General features: G+C 38.5%; 1 protein-coding gene across 9 annotated transcripts in view; it reads left to right on the top strand.

Annotated features, from left to right (window-relative positions):
• PPP1R9A (protein phosphatase 1 regulatory subunit 9A) overlaps positions 1 to 20,139 on the top strand; it is a 264,007-nt gene that overhangs the window by 193,323 nt on the left and 50,545 nt on the right. For all 9 annotated transcript variants that reach the window (XM_036010601.1, XM_036010600.1, XM_036010598.1 and 6 more), the window contains 2 exons: positions 4,549 to 4,704; positions 19,185 to 19,238. In XM_036010601.1, coding sequence (XP_035866494.1) covers positions 4,549 to 4,704; positions 19,185 to 19,238 — 210 coding nt within the window. The remainder of the gene's footprint in view (positions 1 to 4,548; positions 4,705 to 19,184; positions 19,239 to 20,139) is intronic.

Raw genomic sequence — 20,139 nt, 5'->3', positions numbered from 1 at the left:
TATAGATACACCTTCAAGAACGTAACTGACAGTCCGATGTTGGATAAAGTATCTGAGTCTGTTTCCTCAAATTAAGATGGGATAGTACTATATATTTTTTAGAAATGTACAGTGTTGGGCACGGACTAAGTTACAAAATAATGGTTACTCATATTTTCTCCCTTTCAGGGGAGCTATTAAAAAGTACAAGATCTGTCTGGAAAAAGTACAGCTATTGCTAATATAACGAGAACACTTTGCACACCATCAATGTAACCTGGCAGCCAAGGCAAGTGGACTGGAATGTGCATGTGTGAACAGTTATGACTTCACTGTACTAGTCAGTGGGGATGGTAGACGCCATTGAGTGAGCATGTGTGCTGTGCGGCTGTCACATGCAAAATGACTGAGCAAGTAAAACAACAACTCTGCATCAAATTTTGCATGAAGCTTGAACATTCCTCCATGGAAACTGTTGGGATGATTCAGGAAGCCACAGCTATGGGCAACTGGTGATTGGCAGCTTCATCACAACAACACATCTGCTCATGCATCACATCTCATGCAGGTGACTCAGCTCCCCTACAGCCTAGACTTGACACCCTGCAACTTCTGGCCTTTCCCAAAACTAAAGTCACCTTTGAAAGGGCCAGAGATTTGAGCCCATTAATGAGATGCAGGAAAATATAACAGGCCAGCTGATGGCATTTAGGCAAACTGTGTGAGGTGTCATTGTCCTATGCACAGTATTTCATGTATCTGATATCTTCTTCAATAAATATCTCTATTTTTCATAGTACATGACTGGATACCTCTGGACAGATCTTGTATAAAATAGTAACAAAGAAGGTAGACAAGGAGATGAAAAGGAACATTTACTATCTCTGTAAATTCTTACACGAGGGACTATTCTTGCCTCATTTAACGTGGACTTGCAGGTTGGGACAAAGAACTTTCAGGAGTCTCTGTTTAGTTGAAAGATGTTGAATCTGGCCAGAGGTAAAGATAAGGAAGGAACTGGATGCCAATAGAAATATTTTGTTGTAGCAACTCCTTTTTTGTACATTTTTGTACATTGGAGATAAAAAGATGAAATGAAAAACAAAAAGAATTTTGGCAGAATTACAGGTAATTAGAATACTGAGATGGAAAGGAAACTGGCAAAGTCAAACATAAAAGAAGCAAGAGGAACCTTCTTAATAACTTAAATTTGTGAAGATAATTTTGATAACTAAAGTAGGTGACAAAGCCAGAACTATACTTAGAGGTGAGAATTGCATACCTTGTGTATACGCTAATCCTGTTACTCAGTACAAGGCATGTTAAAAAATAAATGTGACAAAATACTCCCTTTTTAACAAATGACTCCCCAGTGCATATTCTCAATACTACTAAGAAACCTCATTAGGAGGTTATAAATATTACCAGGTAAACGCAATTGGCATTCTTGGATTTATTTCTTAAAAAATCGTTTGTTGATATTCTCTGTCAGGTCCCATTCTGAACACATACAAGGTGGGGTAAAAGTAGGTTTACAGCTGTTCATATGGAAAACAATACAATAAATAGTAATACAAGGATAAACTCTGTGTTTCACAAAATGAGAAATGAGTTTATTTTTACATGATTATTTATTATTGTACTATTTATCATGAATGACTGTGCAACTGTTAAGCCTACTTTGCCCTGTCCTATGTGTATATTCATTACCTTGCACATAGTGAAGAGGAATCTATTTTCAAGCTGGCAAAGGGAAATACGATTGTTCATTTCAGCTCTTATATTTACAATGTGCCACATGATTATTGGACTTTAAATTTAGCCAAGATTTTGAGTCATTCATGATAGTCATCAAATTGATGATATAGAAATAAATTTTATATGCTTGGTTTAGGCCTTCATAATAAAAGTGCAGCTGTGATTCTAATTGTAATTATAGGGTTAAAAACAAGCATTGGGTTTTATATCTATAAATCAAAACTTTCAGCAGGTATCTTGAGTATGTGTACATACCAGCCTAACTACATTCCTACTGCTGAACGTCACCTATCACCTGGATTTACAAAGTTCCTGTTGGTTTTAAATATACAAGGTATGTCCAGAAGGTATCCAGCCATATAATATGGAAAAATAGAGACATTTATTCAACAAGAGACATGAAACATTGTACATAGGGCAATGACATTTCAGTCGCCTTCAAAGTAGGCACTTTGGGGCCTCACACAGTTCTCCCAACCATCATCAGCTACCCCATCGTATTTTCCTCAATCTCATCAAAGGACCAAAGTCTCTTCCCTTTCAAAGGTGATTTTAGTTTTGGGAAAAGCCAGAAGTCACAGGGCACCAAATCTGGGCTGGAGGGCAGCCAAGTCACCTGGTCAATTTGATGTTTTGCTAACAAACTCTGCACAAGATATGATGCATGAGTAAGTGTGTTGTTGTGATGAAGCTGCCAATCACCAGTTGCCCGTAGCTGCAGCCTTCTGAATCGTCCCAATAGTTTCCATGGAGGAATGTTCAAGCTTCATGCAAATTTGATGCAGATTCGTTGCTTTACTCGTTCAGTCATTTTGAATGTGATGGCCACATAGTACACACGCTCACTCAATGGCGTCTACTGCCCCCACTGACTAGTACAGTGAAGTCATCATTGTTCACACATGCACATTCCAGTCCACTCTCCTTGGCTGCCAGGTTACACCAATGTTGTGCAAACTGTTCTTGTTATATTAGCAATGGCTGGACTTTTTCCAGACACACCTCACCATATGTATAAGTAGGAAATGAATTAATTTACAGAATTCCATAAAAAAAGAAACAATCAAATATGGAATTAGAGTTCTTTTCAGATTTGGAGGATCTAATCATACGAACAAATGAAAGCGGTCTGGAACCATCCAGCCCTCACTCTGTCGCTGCCTTCCCCAGCTAGTGCCAAGGACACTTGGGATGGTATTGCTACAGCTTGGACATTTCTCAAACTGGTTTCTAAAGAGCCCTGGACTTCCAGATACAATTACACACAAATACCACCAAAGTCAAAGTCTTCATGATAATCACCTCCAATGGGAAGCAGAGCCTGAAGGATGCCAAGGCACTTTGTTCGTCATGGTCGATGGTCCTCAGAGTCCTCACTAGAAATCGTGTCTACTACTGGGCCCCATGATTTAAGAAAAATGAGGGGAACTTTCAGAGAATCAGAATCCAGAATCGCAGAGAATGAGACCTGTGAGAAAACTGGAATTGTTTTGCTTGAAAAGGAGAAGTCAGAAAGGCAATTTAATAATGGTCTTCCAGACATGAAGAATTATTACACTGAGGTTAATGAATGTATTTCCTTCATATGCAAACATAGCAAAAGAAATAAGAGTTTCAGCCTTAGTAAGATCATAGTACAGAATCAAAAAAAACACCCAGCAATCAGATGCTAAGCCTATTTAATCAAAGGAATAGATCACTCTGTATACTGTTTATGGAAGTTTTTTAAGGCAATATGAATTCTTATCTGTTTTATGTATTAGATCAAACTACCTGAAGGAACAAAGATGAATTAAACGAACTTTGTTTTTTCAACCCTGTGAATCAGTGATCTATCTTTAAGTTATATCATAAGGTATAGATCTGAAAGTTATTTTGAGTAGCATCTCATAGCCTGATCCTGCCAGGAGCAGAGCCACCTTCTAATAATGTTACGGAGTTTAGGGGTCAGGAGGAACGTTCATCTCAGGGGATATGAACTCAGACACCTTTGGGGCCCTGGGGGTATCATGAAGCGGGGAAGCTAACAGCACAGAATAATGCGGAGTTGCGGAAGTTGTGGTGCCCCTCCAAAAGGGGCAGCCACTGCTGACCAGGGCCAGTTATTACTATGGCAGTATTACCATGTTGCCAGATCGTTGGCTTTCTCGAGAAAAATTGGTGATCTAGAATACATGAAATTTTTTTTAGCGTTGATAAAATACTAAGCTTTATCAAAGTACTCTGCAGGAAAGCAATACAGCTGTGTGGGATGTTTGTTACTTTAGAAACCGTTGGATTACCCTTTAGGTCACTAGTTAACTACACCAGTTAAACAAATGAATGAAACAGAACTGACTGAACTCTGACGCTTAGGTGAAGTAATCTGCTAAGCTTTCGCAAGGCGTAATTGAGATCCCTGCCAACTCTGTGAGTCTCTTGACCCCCCTTTCCCTCTTCCCTGCTCCCAGTACCAGGTGACTTACTCACACAGGTGGTGAGAATTTAAAGGAATTGTTTCCCTTAGCAACGTAGTTTTATTTAATAAAACCATCAAATATTTAGATTGAAAATGTTTGTTGCTATACTAAAGATGCTACTGACACTATTAGAGTTTTAGAAATGCGCTTGTTCACGGGTGTACATGTCCCTTTGAGTGTGTGAACTAACATTTGTTTATAACATTGGCTGCACTAGGCATGCTTGGCTTGAAAGCCCACTTACCCTTTTACAATTTGGTGATGTTTTATTTCTCTTTGTGACATATTCTCAAATAGCCCATCTCCACCTGGGGTAAGGACAGCCAGATTTCTGAAATCCCCTTCCTTTCAGACAGGGGAATATGCCACCGACGAAGAGGAGGACGAGGTAGGACCTGTCCTTCCTGGCGGTGACATGGCCATCGAAGTCTTTGAGCTGCCTGAGAACGAGGACATGTTCTCCCCGTCGGACCTGGACACGGCCAAGCTCAGCCACAAGTTCAAAGAGGTAAGCCTCTGCTCCGCAAGATGCTTTTCAGTGCCTGTCCCTTTCATTTTTAAGTATATATTTTTGTTTGAAAGATGGAGTAAGAATAACCAGTTTTCAAAATGGAGCCTTTTAATAATGGATTGTCTTGAGTCACATTGAATGTCAAGGTAAAATTTAAGGGGATCTCATTCTACTATCACTAACTTAGATGGTTGTTACTTGTGTCGTGACAGCTCACAACTTGTCTATTCCAAAGTTTCAAGCGGTAACTTAAACGTGCAGTTTTCATGGTAAGTTCAGGTTATATTTTTCCATTTTTTTTAGAAGTTTTGGGACCTGGCGATGAGCTTTCCTTTGAGGCAGTGATTTCTACAACAGTTTTTTTATTTTCTTTTCCTAAAATAGACAAGGTCCCAGCAGAGTCAAATGACATAACCAAGCAGTATAGTTGAAGAAAGTTCGGTGAAAGAACTTTGAACAGAGTGAGTAGACGGTGAAGCGCACAGGGCCGCCGGGCAGCGGCAGGCGGTGGTTACCGTCTTTGGCTGAATGGTGAAGAGGGAGATGACCTTCCTGGAGGAGGGCCATTCAACACCTGCAGTTTTATAAGACGCAGCCACTGTAAAAACTGCACCAGGGGTCAAGGGCTCAAGGGCGATGTATATACCCAGACCCTTCTCTGTTCCTGCTGAGGCCTCCCAGTGGCCAAAGCCTGACAGGGCAGTCTGGGAGACCCGGTGTTGAATTCCGGAGAGGTCAGTGCTCCCGAGGCAGGAGCTGTCAGAACAGACAAGAATGGGTCCTGAGGGGCACGTGCAGATGACCACACAAACTCCCTGTGCTGAGTGGGGCCACAGGCAGTTTATTCTCTGTTGTTCCGAGGACATCCTCCATGGTGGAAGCCTCCCCGCAATAACCCTCACGCACTGAGGCTGGAAAACCACTTGCGGTTTCAAGTCTGTTAGGGACTTGACTGCACTGGGGGGGGGAAATGTCCTATACGTGGAAAACAAGATTGGTAATTGCAGAGTTATGATTTCTAATTTTATTTGTAATATCTAATTTTAATTTTGATGTGTCATAAATAGGTTAGATTCATACAGTCTGATATTATACTTAACATGCCTAATGTGTTGACTTGCCTTTTTAATTCCTATGACAGATGTACACTTGTGAGACCAGTATCAAAGTGGATGTACTTTTCAAGTATAAGTTTTTACTTAAAAAAACTTAAGCTCATTGTAGAGTTTTGGAAAATAAGTAATTGTATAAATACAAAAAAAATCATCCATAATCCCAATATTGTAGTATTTGGGATTATATATTTAATATATACTGTGTTAAGTTCTTACTCTATATTTAAATTTGTAATTATTAGGATTTTTCCATGTCATCAAATGCTCTCCATAAGTGATGCTTCTTACCTTTTTCATCTTATGAATCTTCCATGATTTATCCTAATTCCTTGTTTTGGAACATTCTTTGTTTCCAGGTCTTTTCATTTATTCTTTAAAAATTTTTATTGTTGACACCATTACCTGTCCCCACCCCCTTCCTGCCGGCCATCACCACGCTGTTGTCTGTGAGTCACGCACATATGTTCTATGGCTGATCCCTCATCTTCTTTCATCCAGTCCCTCCTCCTCCTCTCCCCTCTGACAGCTGTCAGTCTGTTTATCCCATGTGTCCATGTTTCCAGGTCTTTTAAAAAATTATTATTATTAAAAGTAATACTATAATAAGTACCTGTGTACTTGTCTTTAGGATAATTTCCCACAAAGGAATTATTAAATCAAAGAATATGAATATTTGGGGGACTTGTGATATTTAATGCCGAGTTGCAATCAGATGGCTTTTCTTGTTGATATAGAACGTATTTGTGTGTTGAGAGTGCTCACTTTTCTTCTACTTATTACTATTAGTCAGGTTGAACCATTTCCATTTATATGGTTCACAGAGTCCCTGAGGCAAAATAATGGTTTTTTTCAGATGACTTGTAAATAACTATTCCTAGTTCTAAATCAGATATGAATGTTTCAGTACAATGAAGTGTACACTGTTATATAATGATCACAAAACTCAATTTCCTTACAGCAGTACCTATCTTAGGACCATTTCTTATAAAGGCTTTCTAGATTAACTGGTATTTTCAAGTGAAAAAGTGCTGCAGAATAAGAAAGTTCTGCGGGAGGTGGGTGAGTGGAAGAAAGGGGTGTATTCAGAGCACCTGTTCCTCCGTGGCTGTGACTGGGCCCAAGAATAGAGATTATCTAGAAGGACAGATGGACCTTGTTCTTTAAGAAGCCTCTCTTGCATGTTGTAACTCTCAGTCCAGCTTTGAGGCAGTAAAGTCAAGGCAGTATGCCCTGGCAAAAGCCTACGGTAGTATAACTCTTTCATGTTGCCAGGTGAGTATGGTCCCTGTCGTTTCGTAGATAACTGAGCTGGAAGTAGGGTCCACATTCTTTTATGGAAGCTAAAGCCTAAATGCAGAAATACTCTATAGAAAGTTCTGTCCTTCATTTTCTGAATTGAGCCAAGGACTCAGTGCTCCATAACTATTGTTTGGGCCAGCAAACAACAACCCATCGCCTAAACCTAACCCACTGCCTTTTTTATAAATAAAGTTTTATTCAAACACAGCCATGGACATCCATTTATTTATTGTTTGTGGCTGTTTTCATGCAACAACGGCAAGTTGAGTGGTGGCACAGAGACCATGTGTCTGCAAATCCTAAATTACTTGCAGTCTGACCTTTCACAGAACATGGTTGTGGACCTGGCTGGAGGCCGCCTCATGCGCTGGGCCCATTCTGTATACAGAGCTGATTTGCTTTTAGCCTGAATAACCAAATCTGTAGTTTTCTTTTAATTTTGGTTCTTAAGAATTAGAGGTTTGTCCCCACTTTAAGAACAAATACCACATCATTTCACTTATCTAATTTACTGATTTTTTTTCCGTTTTATATGTAACATTAACATATTCAGGAGATTGCCCCAAGCAGCAGCTGCGTGGCACTCTTACCCAGCCTCTTACACAGTGTCCATGTCACAGTTTTACATTTCCACATGTGATAAATGCACGTATCCAAATACTCTATAACCTAGCTACTTTTCATAAGGTTATGCATAAAACCTGGGGATGGGGTGTCTAGTCACGCTGTATTAGAATCTGTGCAAAGTCTCATATCACAGAGAGTTCTCTTAATTACATTGTCTCAAGCACAAGGATGTGTCATACCGTTTGGAAAAGGACTTTGGACTGACATTTTCTCAGTCAGTCCTACTTTTGGCCTGTTCTGTATCTTCCCCCGTGGACTTGCAGCCCCTCTGTTCCACTGGCCGTCTCCTCCTCAGTCTTTGCACCACCCTTGGCAAATAGAGGTTAAATATTTGGTGAATGAATGTCATCAAGAATACACTGGAATTTTTTAGTATACAACAAAAAGTACCTTAACTTAATTTTTTTTTCAAATGGTTAACAAGACAGCTAGCACTTGTATTAAGTGCTCATTTCCCCATTTCCCTCCGGTTGGAGAGCCAGCATTATTAGATACAAAATTTGTGTTTTTTACACTGTGGACTGCTGTCGACCTTCATATTCTGTTCCATTTTCTCATTCTTTGCTGAAATATCTTTTGAATATATATTAAACATTGATGGAATAAATCATATCTATCTAACTCTTCAGAAATTATTTTTTAACTTGTCCAAGAAAGTATATGAGTCACTTTATTAATCCCCTTCGAAAAACGTCTTTGTAATTTTTATTGTAATTACATTAAACTAGTAAATTAACTTGCAGAAACTGGCATTTTTATCACATTGACTCTTTTAATCCAAACTTATGGAATATAGCTCTTTAAGTCAAGTCTTCTTTCTGACCTCGAGGATTTTATAGCCCCCTTATCAATTACATGCAAGCGTCCATCTGTACGTAACAGAAAGTCTTAAATAGTGTGTTACTCAGCTGCCACAAAGGTTATATTAGCTTTGATATAAGTTAACAGGGTTTCATTATTTTTCTATTTTCAGAAACGACTTTAATAAGAGAGACTTAATGACTTGCATAAGGTAGAAATTACTGTTCCCTGAAAGTTTGTCATTCATTACTCAGCTATGAAACCATCTGTGCCTTTGTGGAGGAAGGCTTTAAATGCCTTTTATGGTAGCTGTTACTCTATTCAGATTTTCAAGTTTTTCAATGGGCCAGTTTTGATATACAGGGTCTGGCAGAAGTAAGGCCTTCTTGAGTGTGGTTGGTAAGGTAATAACATGGGTGTAATAATTTATGTTTTAATTTGAACACTTCACCTAAAATGGCATATGGTGTGCTTGAGTGTGATATTGTTATGTTACAGAATTACATGCTTATGATTTTGTAAAAAAAAAAAAAGAAGGGGAGGTGTTATTTGTGCTGGACTCTGTATTTGCATTTCTCAAGAATACATTTCTCATATATTTCCTAGGCATTCACATTTATTAACTTATATTTTTATGGAATAAGTTTAAAGTACTAAAATCTTTAATATCTATAATTAATTTCCCTATTTATTCTTTTCTTTATTTGAATATTTTTATTTTTTAGTTTTTTTCTGGAATTTTGTCTGTAATGTTATTTTTTACATTCCTATTGTTTCTTTTTAAATTAAAAATTATTTTATTATTTCCTGCCAATATCTTTATTTTTCATCTTTTCTTCTTTATTGGCATTAATTAGTTGTATTTATGATTTACTTTTTGACAACTCCTGCATTCTATAGGTATATTTAAAGCTGTATTTTTTTCTGAATATTCCTTTAGCTGCATGTCACAATTTTTTGCACTTAGGATGTCATGGTCACTTACATCTATTTTCTCTTGGGATTTCATCTTTAACAACATTTATTAGTGACATATTTTACTTTCTAGGCATATGGACCTTTATTTTGTTATCCTTTGGTTATTGGATTCTAACTTTATTATACTCTGGTCAAAAAAGATATTCCATATGATAGCTGTTTAGAATTTTTGAGACTTTTGTAACTTAAAGCATAAATCAGTGTGTTTAAATATTCCTCACATATGCAAAAAGCACTCTCATTCTGTGTTTGGATATGAAATTTATATACGTTTTTTCATTTATGTAAGACTCTCATGGACGTGGACAGTGGTGTGGTGATGGCGGGGTCGGGGCGGAGGTGGAAGAGAGTATAAGGAGCATAAATGGTGATGGGAAAATACAATAAAAATAAACTATTTTTAAAAAGATTAACACTATTAATATACATTTTTGTATAGCACAGCTTACATTTTATCTTATCACCTAATTCTGAAATGCATATTAAATCAAAAGCTACAGGTGTTTTCCTGTAATTCTATCAATTTTAGTTTTATGTATTTTAAATTTTTGTTGTTATCCACATAAGTGTTCAGGATCATTAGAACTTCTTGATTTATTATAACATCTCTTGTAGCTTATGATAGATATTACCCCAAATTCTATTTTATCTGATAGTAAAAATTCAACACTGCCCCTTTTTTTGTTTCATAGCATCTATTTTCTCCATTTTTGTTTGTTTTTAGCCATTCTGTATCTGTTTATTCAAATGTGCTTTATGTAGTCAGCCTGTTCCTAAATCTTACCTTTGTATGACCCTGGGAGGCTTTGTCCTTATCTGGTGAGTTTAACCCACTTATATTTACTTTGGTCACTTTAATATTGGAACTTAAATCTGCTAACTTATTTTCTATTTTCTAATTTCATGCTTTCTTATTGTTTTTTTAATCTGGTACCTACTTGTCATTAGATACAGAAAATTTTCATCTGTGGCCTAAAAGCTAAACATTTTATTCTATTTTTCTAGAGATTTCCCTTGAGTAACTTTGACTCAGCCTGGAGTTATTTTCTCCTAGCAATAAAGAAAACAGATCAATAGCCATGTTGTTACCATTTAACAAAATAATAGCCATAGCATACTCTCATCTACCTCTCCCCTCCAATTTTATTGTTTGTATTTCAGGAGTTTTAGTTAAATGTATTTAGAGCTATGCCTTTTACAAAATAAATAGTTCCTACTCACCTATACTTCTTTCCACCTCATATGGGATTGCAGTGCCACCCTGATATTAGTTCACCATTGTTCTGGCGCTGCTGTCTTGCCGCACGGACCTAAGATTCACTCAGCGGCCAGGACCATCCAAACTTCAGGGTGTCGTGGTAGACTGTCCCTGATTTAGCTCCAGGTGCAGGCTTACCTGGGACACCTGCGGAAGGTGGTAGATTAGTTAGAATGCTGACTCCCGTTCCTGGTTGCTGACATGTTCCTACTTCAGATCCTCATTTTTGTTCCCAAACATTTAGAAACATCTGTGTTCTGTGTCTTAGAGTTTCTCACAAGCTTGTTTTATGCGTTGATCAGGGAGACCCTGAAGCCCATTCATGTTCTTCTTGTCTTTTTTGGCATCTCTGAGGTTGGATTCAGGAGAGGCTGTAAATACCTTTGCTTAGCTTTCTATGTTGTACTAAACCAGAAGTTTTCCCCTACCTAATTTAGGTATTTTTTGAATTCCATTATCTTATTATCCTTAGGAATATTTAACTTCTTTTATTCTAGCTTCTTGCATTAAACACTTAATTTATTGTAATACTTTATTTTTTAAACACAAAAGGACTTAACACTATGAATCTCTCTTTGATTAGGCCTTTGGCCACATCTTTTATTTTAGTTCACATATGCATTCCTGTCATCATTTTGCAAGTAGTCTATATTTTACATGTTTACTGTTTTCATTTTCTCTTTGACTTGAATAATTGAGGAAACAGTTTTTAATTTGTAATTTTTTGCATTAATTTAATATTTTCTTACATTGTGAGCAGATAACATTGTTTTACAAGTTTTGATTTTTTAAGGTAGCATTTTTATTACAGATTAATATGGGTACTTATGAAAAAAGTGATATGTATTTTATACCTTCTATATCCTTATTAACTTTTACCACTTAATAAACAGAGCCATTTAGTAAAATTACACCTCATAGTATTTTGGGTCTAACAACTTTGATGATCTATTTCGATGTTATGTTGAAAGCACATGAAATATGACTTAAAGATTTTTAAGTATCCCTTGTCTGATGTTACTAATCTGCTACTTTTGTTTGTAGTTTCTGGATAAACACACTAGTGTATATGTGTGTGCCTACTTTTAACATAAACCTAACTGTAGCACTTTGTTTTATTGTAAATTTAAGAAATATCATCTTGGAATCTAAGGAAAGCTAGCAATTTAAATTTATTGTTTAATTATTCAAGGTCTAATTGAGCTCATTTCATTTTATGTTTTACATTTCTTTTATGTTTATTGGTTTTTACTAAGAATTATCTTTAAGTTTTTAAAAAGTGGTTTCTACATCTATAATTTTCAAAATTAAGAAAAAAAAACAGTATCATTTGAATGTTCCATATAAAATAATACAATCTTGGTTTCTAAGACAGGATTGTTGTTAAAATTTAAGTGTCACATTTTTTGTTTTCACTTAGCTTTGTGAAACAGGTACAACAAATAGTTACAGTCTCAGCTTACTCAGTTTCACCTATCTGTGTTTCTTTTTCCAGAAACAGTGTCATTATTATCTTTTTCACATTTTATTCCATTTCCTATTGTTTCAGTGTCTGAGATTGTTCTCAAATGTGCCCTCTCATATCAGTGATTCCGTTTTCTGTAGCATTATGTATGCTTTTGACTTCAAATTCACTTACAATCTTCAGCCCCTTAACATGCCTTAATTCTTTATTACATTTTTAGTTTTCTTACTCCTCATCCCTTTCTCATGCTTCTTCACTTTCTCTCCATCCTGGTATTTCATAGTTACCTTAAAATATCTTTTTTACTATAGAATACATCATTTTCACAGGTTTGCTTATTTAAGTTTTCAAGTTGATACTGTTTTCACCTTGATTTGAGGGTATCAGATGCCTATTTCTCCTTCATTTACCTTGAAATGAGACAAAAAAAAACCTTTCTGCATTTGATGTTAGTCAGCAGTTATCCATGTGTGTGATGATGAATCCCATGTCTAGACCTCTATGAGGGGGATGTGTCTATGTGTCCAGCTTCTAGTCTAGTAATAGAATACAGTTCTCTATACTAACGTGAGAGATTTCCAGAATTTGCCACTTAGTTTTCAAAGTTAAAGAGGAGGGAAAAGATCATTCCCTGCTATCAAAGCAACTACTATGATCACCCTGTCTATTTTGTTCTACTTTGGGGTCTGCAGCTAAAAGTGTCCAACATGGCACTATCAGCCAACTTCCTGCATTTTTATTCTGGTCTAGTAGTTGCTTTCTGAGTGACTGTGGAACACTGAGAGAGCTGGAGAGCCCAGTTGGGGGACAGTTCCCGGGAAGGAGAGTAGATGTTGCCCAACATCCTCACTGGACAGACTCGAGCTCTAAAGCAGTCACTGAGGCCCTGGCTGATGTGGCTCAGTGGATTGAGTGCCAGTCTGCGAACCAAAGGGACACCAGTTCGATTCCCAGTCAAGGCACACGCCTGGGTTTTGGGCCAGGTCCCCAGTAGGGGTACACAAGAGGCAACCATACATTGATGTTTCTCTCCCTTTCTTTCTCCCTCCCTTCCCCTTTCTAAAAATAAATAAAATCTTTTTTAAAAAAGTAAAGCAGTCAGTGAGGGTGGCATCTCTGTCTTTGGAGTAGAGTTCGGATTGTTTTTCCTTGATTCAATTTCATGACTTTTTCATATTTTAGTTAGCAGTTTTAGTGTCCATTTGCTTGTGAGTTTTTCTTTTTCTAATGTGATTTCACTGCAGATTTAGTGGGAAGTACGAAGAGGCTGAATCAGAAACTGCAGACCAGGCAGTTAAACTGTCTACCCAGTATTTCCGGCCCTCCCCTCCTCCTCAGCACTCATGGGCATTAGCACCCCATAAAGACAGGTCTATGTTCATCTTAAGGGAAGAAAATCATGTGTAAAAAAAATCATTATTTTACTCAAGTCATAATGACTGTACAAAAATAATCTAAAACAGGTATGAATGCACTAAGATAGTAAAATAAAGTTTTCTTTATGGAACTTTGCATTAACATGTAGAGAAGCTATAAATGTTACTTACCTAGCAGTAAACAAATATTTGTCTACAAAGGGACTGTAATTACGGGCTGTCACCTATGTCCAGCACCTTCACCATTAATCACCAGCTGATGAGTTCCTACTTAGAGAGTGACCTTGTCGGAGTACCTCACCCTGTGCCACATGCGCTGTGATTAGTGTCATCACTCAGATTGGATTATCTGCCAGTTTTGGTGAATTCTGCATAAACTCTTCCCTGAGAGTAACAGTTTTGTTCATGGACAGATAGGTTCCATATGGAAGGCTTGGAACTGAAGTTATAAAGAACAATAGCTTAGCTTCACTTCAACAGCACCAAAGTAAAGGCAAAAACAGCTCTGATTCCTTCTTTTGTGGAGCTCACACTGCCGTGGGTAAAACAAACTCCCAATAATCCCAAAGATAATTGTAAAAATTGTCATTCCAATGCTGAAACGCCATCATAAAGTATACCGGTTACTGTTTTGTCCTAACGTAAGAGCAGAGAATGTTGCTCTTAATGTGATCGCAAAATCTCCACTACCTAAGCTCTCCTAAAAGCTTGCCTGCAAAGATAATATTTTTCACTTAAAAAATTATGTTTCCCATAATGCTTCCACAAGATAAGTGAAGACAATGCAAAAGTTCAATCATATTATTTATGTTAATTTATAAGGATGTTTCTCTTTCTAGTGCAGTTACATTTAGATTATATTGAGTCCGTGATAGGAGCGCATGTTCCTCTGCTTGAGAGAAATAGACAGAAAGTATACCCAGCAGGTACACATGCGGACTGTTACCTGAGAGCCACTGTTCTCTGTAGGGGTGCGAGTGTTTAGTTGTTCTGTAATCCTGGGGTGGCTCTCTGTGGCGCTAATGTTCAAGATGACAGAAGAGATGGGAGACTGGTCTTATAAGTTGAAACACACTGACCTGGGATCTTGCTTACATCCTCCCTTCCCAGTTCTTTTGTCCAGTCCCAGATTCCCCGAAGGCCAAAAGTTCCAACAGGTTATTCATGCTCTTTTTCTACGAACCCGTCCTGCTGCCCTCCTCGGCCTGTAGTGAGTCAGCAGGACCAGTCTTGGGGTGATGTGTGAACCCTTGGACGTGACTCTGGAAAGGTTATTGGACTTGAAGAAGAACTGCTCTAGAATAAGAAAACTTAACCTGTTGCCAACTGTGCTTCTCTTGTCAGTGGCTTCACCTCTCTGAAGAGCGATTTTCTCTTCCTCATGGAGGTATCTCAGGCCCATTGTGCCGACTTTGCCTGGAAAGTGGGGTCTGCAGCTGGAGACATGACAAATAGGCCAAAGCCAAAGTTCATATAGGAATGATAGACTAATTGGGCCATCTAGGAGCAGGTTTCCCTGGGGTTTCTCTCAGGACAATCTGGGAACTTCTCTCAGGAGGTTGTGTTTATTAACCTCCCTTTAATTACGTGTCTTAAAGGCCAAGTCTGTGTCACGTTCTTAAATCCTGAATGAGTAGTACAGCACCTGGCACACAGTCTCCTTCAGTAAATGCTGGTTGAATAAAGAGGCAGGTATTTCTTCCAAAGTCCCATTAAGTAATAGCAGCAGCTGGCTGGGCACCACTTTGTATTCAGTGTCAGAATGCTCAGAGACCAGCACGAGCGAGTGTCCATGGCTTTCAGACGGAGTAATCCTTTCTCCTCTGGGAGATGACAACCGTGACGTGTGCCTCGGGGTTTATGTGAGGTTTCAGTGAAAAACGCATCCAGAGCTGGTTCAGATGAGGTGAGCGGCGAGGGGAAGAAGAGGGCCAGGGGCATCAGACCCCCTGTGTCTACTGGAGCTAGAAGAGGCCACGTGACTTCCTTGAGCCTCCTTCCCCACGTGATCCGTGATCCGTGAGAGGGACAGTGCCTGGCTTGCTTCCCTCACAGGTTCATGTGCAATGCTAACGGAGATGATAAAAAAGAGAAGGGGTCATGTAAGAAATTTAGTGTCAGTGCAAAAAGCCATGGACTGAAATTTATAAAACCCGGCTTTGACCCGTTAGCTCTGCAACTGGAGCTACTGAAGCACCGTTTTTTTTTTTTTTTTCTCTATAAAATGAAAGAGGTCAGTTGATTTATTTTGCTGTTAATACTGGTGAATTTGTAGAAGTTCTTTTAATATCCACAAGAATTAAAAGAATCACATATTATAATTTAGGCCTTCTGAGTACTAAGAATACTTTGCATGAAAACTTTTGTGTTTCTTCCGAATAATGTCTCAATTTACACACTTCATTCTTCCTTCCTGTATCTGAAGAATTTGGCTGCACTTAGGAACACTCCACACTTTTATCAGTGTTCTGCTCGTGAGTTCAGTTCTCTTCTGTTACCCGTTTCAGTGAGATAGGAGGGGTGGGGTAACTGAAGACCAGCTGGTCTGTTGGATGGTTTTTACCTAAGTTTGTCCCACACATCAGTAGATTAATCTGGCATATGCATTCATAAGGATAAAAATGCTGGCTTTGGACAAGAATTTCTAGACTGCAACCATGACAACCATCTCCAGGCTTCCACTGCGTGAATGTCACACCTGTAGTACTTGCATGGGCCTTGTAGTTCCTCCCATCTAGTGCTCTCATTTTTCATACAGGAAACAGGGGCCCAGTGAAGCAGCTTGCTAGAGGTCATGGTAATGGAACAAAGAAAAGCCAGAATCTCAGCAAGTTGTGTGCCGCGTGCTTGGTTACCCTATAGGGACTTAACCACTGAGAAAATAAAATCTGGCACTTCCCCATAGTTGCAACGTTCATTGTAAAATCTGCCCTTTTGATTTCTTGCTGTTATTCCAATAGAACCAGAGGCGTTTGTTTTATTTCATGTGTGACCTTTTACAGCATTAAGCACTTTTAACTGAGAAGTAATTATATTTGAGTTCTACTGATTATTCTTTCTTAATCTTGGCTAACTTTACAGAAGGCTGATTCTCTGCTAACCACTGTACTAAAAGCTTTATGTGGGTTATCTCATTTAATCTTTCAATAAGGAGGGTTAAGACCTATGAGGAACCGCATTTTACAGGAGAGGAAAACGAAGGTAAGAGAGGTTAAGTCATTTTCCAACATCATGTAACTGGTACATGATAGGCCTGAGATGAATTCAATTCATAGGCAAGCTCTTGGAACTGGGGAAAAAGCTTGTGTAATTAAAACAATCTTACCACAGGCTATTTGAAAAAAATAAGAGTTAAGTTCAATATCTCATCAACATTATAATGAAACACCATTCAACAACAAAATGCACATTGAGGACCTGCTGTACTCTTTACACTTGGCACACAGCAGAAAGAGAAAGGAGTCGATCTTGTCAATAATAATTGCAGATTCTCCAGAGTCACCTAGGCACTTGGACTTGCTGGGTGCCCAAGTGTATTCACTCTGAAGTGCAAGATCTCCACGGAAAAGAATTCCTTATAGCCATATATGTGTGTATGTATGTGTGTGCACATGCATGTATATATTTATGTTTATATATAAATAATGTATTGATTCTACTATCTAAGTACTTTTGCCATTTTAGTTTGTTATTTTATATTGGTAGGGTAGGTTAACACTGATATTTATTAGAAGGAGAAAGAGTTATTTTCACATGAGCTTGCATGTAACAGTTCTTTCATAAATGCCTGTCGAATTAATCCTTGTTTTCTGAGGAAAATGGCCCTGGATCAGGAACCAAAGATCAAGGTTCCAAGTCCTGGTTTTAACAGCAGTTCACTGTGAGAGCTAGACCAGGTCAGTTCTCGGCTATGAGCCCTGGTTTCCCGTATCCAGAGTGAGTCCAGAAGTGTGAGGACGGGTGATTCTGCAGCCGTGAGGCCACTCGAGCGTGTCAGACTGGGCTGCCAGCCACTGCCAGGTCCCAGTGGGTCATCCCGTTGGGGATGCTTCCTCTGTGGAGACTGAGAGAGTGCAGAGGCCCCTGGAACCAGTGAGGGCGAGAAGAGCAAGAGCTGCACGGGCAAGATGAGTGCTGTGAGTGGGACAGAGTCAGATTTAAGCATGTCGTGAGGGAAGGAGAGCAGGATCAGACCTGCAGCTGTGTAGACCCCAGGGCTTAAAACAGAACAGGAGCCCTGAAATTACCAAGGAGAGAGAGAGCATTTGGCAAGGAGCTTGGGGGCCCTCAGGGCTGAGCTTTTATTCATTGGCACCTAAGGGTGTTAAATCAACCCGTAGCCAGGTAAAGACCAGGGAGACAGCAGGTCACAAATCAGAGAGAGCCGAGGCTTCTGAGGCACCGTGATCTCCAAAGGCTCACATTTCTAACCTGCCATCAGCCGACTCCTTTTTCTGATAAGAAAACCTTAGACTTTTTTGATTACAGTAATATTGGAGGTTTACAGTCCCTCTTGTTCAATCTTAAATCCAAAATGGTCTGACACCAGATTTCAAAAAACAATTTTGTGGGAAACTCACTTGGGGCAAAAACGACTGAAGCTGACAGGAGATTATTTACAATTTCTATGTGCTTCACTTAGTGGAAATAGTCCTATGCAAAAACATTCGTGTGTTTGATCAGAGAGTGCCTCCTCCCCCGACCCTGTTGTGGGTAAAATGCCATTTATGGAAAACGCATCTTTCTACCTTTCAGAGATTGGGAGAATTATGAATTCCAAAATCATGTGGCCCCAAAGAGTTCAGAGAGGAGATTGCCAACCCACATATTGTTTTCTGCAAATGTTGGTGTATTTATTTATGCCTGAAAGATAGGAATATTTCGTTTTCTCCTTCCCTCGCAGATAAAACGAGTGCAGGGAAGGTAAAGCAAAACAGATGTAAATGGGGGTGGGGGGTGCTGTCGTACTAATAAAGTGTGGCTGCCGCTTTTGGGGGCCCAGGTCCTCAACATAAGTAGATATTTTGGAGGACGGAAATCTAGACCTTTACCTTTCCTGCAATTAAAAAATAAACAGGGATTTCGACCTGGAACTGCATCGCCCCTCTGCTTTCAAGCCTGAGCTGTAAAGAGCTGCTCAGCCTAGTGACTCGCGGTGCCACAGCGCCACCTTTCTTCCAGACTCAGAATCAAATCTTCACATTGCCACTAGCTCGACTTACTGGTTGAAGCTTTTCAAGAAAACAATTCCTTGGCACTGAAATTATAAAGAAAGAGCTGCAAAGGGGGCAAAAAAAAATGTGTTTTCTTCCCTTTGGTCCCTGAGCAATTAAATTTGTAACTTAATCCGATGTTAGGGAGTGTGGGCCATAGACCCTGCGTATAATTACTTTGTACCTAGTGAGTCATTTTACCCACTAGACATTTTAATTTACAACCTGCTGCATTGCAGCACTTTCCTAGGGTTTCTGCTGTGTAACACGATATTCTTTTATTGTCTGGGGCTTGAAAATTATAGATGCACTTTCTTAGTTCCGATTTTTCTTTTCAATTTTCAGTTGCAAATCAAACATGCAGTTACAGAAGCAGAGATTCAAAAATTGAAGAACAAGGTAAGCACCAATCAATACATGGTGTTTGAACAGTACCTTTTAAAGTTTGGAGGCCATGAATAAATTCAGCCCTAGGAATAAAGGGTTCGTTCAGGTACATTTGAAAGAATGCAGTGTCAGAGTCATTTCCGCTGTTGGATACACAGAGGAGCCTGAGAATAAGAACACACACCCTGGAGGGTGAGCAGCACTATGCCCCTTACGGAAAATCGTACAACATTTTACAAATACATATTTACATGTTTACACATATGTGGTTCTCTCCGAGCTTTCCCCTAAAGGTATATTTAATGGTTCACACACTGAATTACATTTTGACCACTAATTCCTTAGGCAGAAGCTATTATTCTGTATCTCTTTCTCTTTATCTTATTTTAAATAGGTTTATTCATTTGTTTTTTTTACTTATTTATCAGAAACAATATATTTTAACATAGTACATTAATTATTTTCTATAGAAAAATTCCAATTTATAATTAAATATCATGAAATTTAATGTATGAATAATTGTTGGTGCCAGATGTTACTGGAAATTTTTAGTCATTTAGTTCACATTCAAATGTGTGTGGTGGGAAAAACAGGTCATGATGAAAGGTTTTATGTTTTTAGTCTCTAATACCAGATTCAAAAGGTCATTTTTACTGGTGAGTTGTAAGGTTCTTATCAATTCCTAAAATTATGTCTAGTTTTATCAAGTGTGTAATTTCAGAGATTTAAAACTATCTTTTGAATTCCTTTTAAAACGGTATTCTTCATTGTTTTTGTGATCTTCTAAAAATTAAGACATAACTCCTTCCCCACCACTGACGACCTGTTTTCCTGTTCACACTGAACACTTGTCATGGCTTTTCCCTGTGTTTTAGATGGAGATGAGTTTGCAAGGCTATTTTGGTTAAATGGT

Source organism: Phyllostomus discolor, chromosome 10 (assembly GCF_004126475.2).
Source record: "Phyllostomus discolor isolate MPI-MPIP mPhyDis1 chromosome 10, mPhyDis1.pri.v3, whole genome shotgun sequence".
In the NCBI taxonomy this organism is placed as follows: Eukaryota; Metazoa; Chordata; class Mammalia; order Chiroptera; family Phyllostomidae; genus Phyllostomus; species Phyllostomus discolor.
Note: the sequence above shows the minus strand (reverse complement) of the source record. Positions and strands in the feature narration are given on the sequence as shown.